The 6,000-nt window shown below is 42.9% G+C and overlaps 1 protein-coding gene across 1 annotated transcript in view; it reads left to right on the top strand.

The window, feature by feature from the left end:
- Positions 1 to 4,435: 4,435 nt before the first annotated feature.
- Positions 4,436 to 6,000, top strand: part of DDX56 (DEAD-box helicase 56) — a 37,838-nt gene continuing 36,273 nt past the window's right edge. The window contains exon 1 of the mRNA XM_056571232.1: positions 4,436 to 4,594. Coding sequence (XP_056427207.1) covers positions 4,544 to 4,594 — 51 coding nt within the window. The 5' untranslated portion in view covers positions 4,436 to 4,543. The remainder of the gene's footprint in view (positions 4,595 to 6,000) is intronic.

Below are 6,000 nucleotides of genomic sequence, written 5' to 3'. Positions count from 1 at the left end.
CACAAGTTGGCAGTGCAGTACAATAATGAAAAAGCATGTACCTACCCCCATCTAGCACAAGTTGGCGCTGCAGTACAATAATGAAAGAGCATGTACCTCCCCTATCTACCACAAGTTGGCAGTGCAGTACAATAATGAAAGAGCATGTACCTACCCCCATCTAGCACAAGTTGGCGCTGCAGTACAATAATGAAAGAGCATGTACCTCCCCTATCTACCACAAGTTGGCAGTGCAGTACAATAATGAAAGAGCATGTCTCTACCCCCATCTACCACTAGTTGGCAGTGCAGTACAATAATGAAAGAGCATGTACCTACCCCCATCTACCACAAGTCAGCAGTGCAGTACAATAATGAAAGAGCATGTACCTACCCCCATCTAGCACAAGTTGGCGCTGCAGTACAATAATGAAAGAGCATGTACCTCCCCTATCTACCACAAGTTGGCAGTGCAGTACAATAATGAAAGAGCATGTACCTACCCCCATCTACCACAAGTTGGCGCTGCAGTACAATAATGAAAGAGCATGTACCTCCCCTATCTACCACAAGTTGGCAGTGCAGTACAATAATGAAAGAGCATGTCTCTACCCCCATCGACCACAAGTTGGCAGTGCAGTACAATAATGAAAGAGCATGTACCTACCCCCATCTACCACAAGTCAGCAGTGCAGTACAATAATGAAAGAGCATGTACCTACCCCCCATCTACCACTAGTTGTCAGTGCAGTACAATAATGAAAGAGCATGTACCTACCCCCATCTACCACAAGATGACAGTGCAGTACAATAATGAAAGAACATGTACCTACCCCCATCTACCACAAGTCAGCAGTGCAGTACAATAATGAAAGAGCATGTAACTACCCCCATCTACCTCAAGTTGGCAGTGCAGTACAATAATGAAAGTGCATGTACCTACCCTCATCTACCATAAGTTGGCAGTGGAGTACAATAATGATAGAGCATGTACATTCGCACATATCTACCACAGGTTGGCGCTTCTGTACAGTAATGAGAGGGCATGTACCTATGCCCATCTACCATAAGTTGGTGCTGCAGTACAGTAATAAGAGAGCCTTATATACATCTACTACACATTGGAGCTGCAGTACAGTAATGAGAGCCTGTATAGTCACACATCTACCACATGTTGGCGCTACAGTAAAGTAATGTGAGAACCTGTACATATACCCATGTGGTGTCCCGGTACCGTATAGATACCGTATCTTGTATGGTGGTCCCCAAAGTCAGAGTTCCTACGTTCAGGTAGGGTTGCCCACGTGGGACAGCCCCTAGTCGCCTCCTCCTTCTCTAATTTCATAATGCTATTATGTATATATTTAATAATGTGTATATTAGTCTACTTACCTTGTTAGCGTCGCAGGACCTTCGGTCATGTGACTGTGTTAATTCCTCTATGGTATGTTGGAGGACCTTTGGAGGTCCTTGGGTCACATGATTACCCATAACTCTCTGTACAGAAGATTGACAGTTGTATGGACCAGTGAGCTTAAGTCCAGCCCCTGCCCATATAAGGGAGCTGTAGCCAATTATCTCTCTCTTGGGTTGCTGCTCTCGTGGATGCCGGACTAGCAGGATGGATCTGCGCAACTTTCAAAGACAAGCTAGGCCAGAAAACCTGCCGGCCTCAGCCTAAACCGTGAGTTAAAATCTCAACCCCTGCTAAAGCTAGCGTGATTACTGGACCAAATCTAAACCCAAATCCAGTGGATTACCGCAACAATTATCTTCCTAAGCTCAATAGACTCACAGCTACACCCCCATATACCCTACTCCCCCAGGCTTTCACACCTATATACCACATGTTGGCGCTGCAGTACGTTGTTGAGAGAGCCTATATATACACACACACATCTACTACACATGGACGCTGTAGTACAATAATAAGAAAGAAGTATATACACACATCTACCACAGGTGGCACTGCAGTACAGTAATGAGAGAAGCTGCCCATACAAGCATCTACGGCTTCTTTCACACTGGCGCTAGGACACGGCAGTGTGGCGGCTGTCGGGGGAGCAGGGGAGAATAGCGGGAGAAAAAAAAAAATCTGCTTGCGCCGTCTTAATCTCCCACTATTCCCACTACAAAATAACGGGCCCGATTATAGTAGATGGGATCCATCGGGAACTGTTATTGCACGTTGTGCCCCGTCCCGATAACGGCCGTTAAAGGCTGAAAAAAAAAGGAACCTAACGGTCGTTTAAGTACGTGGCACAATGGCAGTGTAAAAGTAGCTGTACAGGTAGAAGTACACTAATAAAAGAGCCTGTATATACACATATCTACCACATGTTGGCACTGCAGTACAGTAATAAGAGCCTGTATATACACATATCTACCACATGTTGGCGCTGCAGTACAGTAATAAGAGCCTGTATATACACATATCTACCACATGTTGGCGCTGCAGTACAGTAATAAGAGCCTGTAACATATCTACCACATGTTGGCGCTGCAGTACAGTAATAAGAGCCTGTATATACACATATCTACCACATGTTGGCGCTGCAGTACAGTAATAAGAGCCTGTATATACACATATCTACCACATGTTGGCGCTGCAGTACAATAATAAGAGCCTGTATATACACATATCTACCACATGTTGGCGCTGCAGTACAGTAATAAGAGCCTGTAACATATCTACCACATGTTGGCGCTGCAGTACAGTAATAAGAGCCTGTATATACACATATCTACCACATGTTGGCGCTACAGTACAGTAATAAGAGCCTGTATATACACATATCTACCACATGTTGGCGCTGCAGTACAGTAATAAGAGCCTGTATATACACATATCTACCACATGTTGGCGCTGCAATACAGTAATAAGAGCCTGTATATACACATATCTACCACATGTTGGCGCTACAGTACAGTAATAAGAGCCTGTATATACACATATCTACCACATGTTGGCGCTGCAGTACAGTAATAAGAGCCTGTAACATATCTACCACATTTTGGCGCTGCAGTACAGTAATAAGAGCCTGTATATACACATATCTACCACATGTTGGCGCTGCAGTACAGTAATAAGAGCCTGTATATACACATATCTACCACATGTTGGCGCTGCAGTACAGTAATAAGAGCCTGTATATACACATATCTACCACATGTTGGCGCTGCAGTACAGTAATGAGAGCCTGTAACATATCTACCACATGTTGGCGCTACAGTACAGTAATAAGAGCCTGTATATACACATATCTACCACATGTTGGCGCTGCAGTACAGTAATGAGAGCCTGTAACATATCTACCACATTTTGGCGCTGCAGTACAGTAATAAGAGCCTGTATATACACATATCTACCACATGTTGGCGCTGCAGTACAGTAATAAGAGCCTGTATATACACATATCTACCACATGTTGGCGCTGCAGTACAGTAATAAGAGCCTGTATATACACATATCTACCACATGTTGGCGCTGCAGTACAGTAATGAGAGCCTGTATATACACATATCTACCACATGTTGGCGCTGCAGTACAGTAATAAGAGCCTGTATATACACATATCTACCACATGTTGGCGCTGCAGTACAGTAATGAGAGCCTGTATATACACATATCTACCACATGTTGGCGCTGCAGTACAGTAATAAGAGCCTGTATATACACATATCTACCACATGTTGGCGCTGCAGTACAGTATGTGAGTTGTACCTACACAAATCTACCACATGTACCTCCCCCATCTACCACAGGTTGGCGCTGCAGTACAATATTGAGAGAACCTGTACATACACAGATATACCACTTGTTGGCGCTGCAGTACGTTGTTGAGAGAGCCTGTACATACACACATCGGCACTGCAGTGCAGGAATAAGAAAGAAGTATATACAAGCATCTACCACACGGTGGCGCTGCAGTACAGTAATGAGAGCCTGTATATACACATATCTACCACATGTTGGCGCTGCAGTACAGTAATGTGAGTTGTACCTACACAAATCTACCACATGTACCTCCCCCATCTACCTCAGGTTGGCGCTGCAGTACAATATTGAGAGAACCTGTACATACACAGATATACCACTTGTTGGCGCTGCAGTACGTTGTTGAGAGAGCCTGTACATACACACATCGGCACTGCAGTGCAGGAATAAGAAAGAAGTATATACAAGCATCTACCACACGGTGGCGCTGCAGTACAGTAATGAGAGAGCCTGTATATACACCCCTTTACCACATGTTGGCGCTGCAGTACAGTAATGAGAGATTTGTACGTACCCTCATCTACCACATTTGTATACAGTAATGTCAGAACCTACCACCCATCTACCACACGTTGGCGCTGACAACCAGTAATGAGAGAGCATGTATATATATCCATCTACCACATGTCGGCGCTGCAGTACAGTAAGGCTCATCCACCATTGTTTCATTTTCCGGTGAAACTCTATGGTTCAGTGCGGAAATTGCTGTTTCTATGGTGTGAGGCGGCGCTCTAGCTGGCTGGTGCAGCTCGGTGGTGTCAGTCCTCCCCGGGTCCACACGTGGGTATGGCTACGCTGCACTTCCATGAGCTGGGGCTGGATGACCGGCTATTAAAGGTGAGTAGGAGCCTTATGTCTGTATGATGGAGGATAGGTGATAGAAGTGCCCATAAAACACGTGACAGCAATTGTGGGACTACTAATCCCAGGATACCCGAAAAGATGCAGTTCAGTTGCACCGTGGACTATAATTCCCAGCATGCCATCCTATGACAAGGCATGCTGGGATTTGTAGTTAGCATTTGTTTTACTGGCTATAAAGGTATGATACACATTAACAACATTGCTCTGTCTATTGAACTAATAGTGTTAACCTCTTAAATGCTGTGTTTCCCTATCCCCTGCGCTCTCCAGCTGTTGCAAAACTACAACACCCAGCATGCCCTGACAGCCGAAGGCTGTCAGGGCATGCTGGGCGTTGTAGTTTAGCAACAGCTGAAGAGCGCAGGGTTGGGGACATTTGTCTGCGATTAGAGATAATTAGCGATTTGTCATTAGTCTACGATTAGATTAGCGATAAAATTAATGTGGAAGCTAAGGGGTTAATTAACATGTTATCTTGATACTTTAGGTTGGCGCGATTACAACAATGCCCAATTTTTATTGGTACCTTTTCATGTTTTTACTAATCAAAAACTATATAAAATAAATAAAATTGCAATTACCATTTTCTGACTCCTGTAACTTAAAATAAATAAATAAATTAAAAAAAGTATACAGTGCTGTAAAAGGGCATGTTTTTTTGTTTTTGGTCGTGGTATTGGTCGGACTTTTTGATGTCATTTAAAAAAAAAATCAGGGATATGATGTGATTTTTAAAAAAAAAAAAGCATTATTATTATTATTATTTATTTATTTTTTTTTTTGCTTTATGCCATTGATAAATGTTATATTTTAAAGGAGTACTCTGGAGGAAAACATTTATTTATTTATTTATTTTTTTTATTTTTAAATTAACTGGTGCCAGAAAGTTAAACAGATTTGTAAATTACTTCTTCTATTAAAAAAATCTTAATCCTTTCAGTACTTATGAGCGGCTGTCTGCTACAGAGGAAATTCTTTACTTTTTGAATTTCTTTTTTGTCTTGTCCACAGTGCTCTCTGCTGACACCTCTGTCCGTGTCAGGAACTGTCCAGAGCAGGATAGGTTTGCTATGGTGATTTTCTCCTGTTCTGGACAGTTCCTGATACCGGGCATCAGGTGTCAGCAGAGAGCACTGTGGACAAGACAAAAAAAGACATTGAAAAAAATAAAGATTTTCCTCTGTAGCATACAGCTGCTAAAAAGTACTGAAAGGATTAAGATTTTTTAATAGAAGTAATTTACAAATCTGCTTAACTTTCTGGCACCAGTTCATTAAAAAAAAAAAAATAGTTTTCCACCGGAGTACCCCTTTAAGAGCCACAGCCAGCACAGGGGGAGAGGTAAGCCCTTGTGGCTACCTCAACAGTGGATCAATACC

The sequence above is a fragment of the Hyla sarda genome, chromosome 4 (assembly GCF_029499605.1).
Source record: "Hyla sarda isolate aHylSar1 chromosome 4, aHylSar1.hap1, whole genome shotgun sequence".
Classification (NCBI taxonomy): Eukaryota; Metazoa; Chordata; class Amphibia; order Anura; family Hylidae; genus Hyla; species Hyla sarda.
Note: the sequence above shows the minus strand (reverse complement) of the source record. Positions and strands in the feature narration are given on the sequence as shown.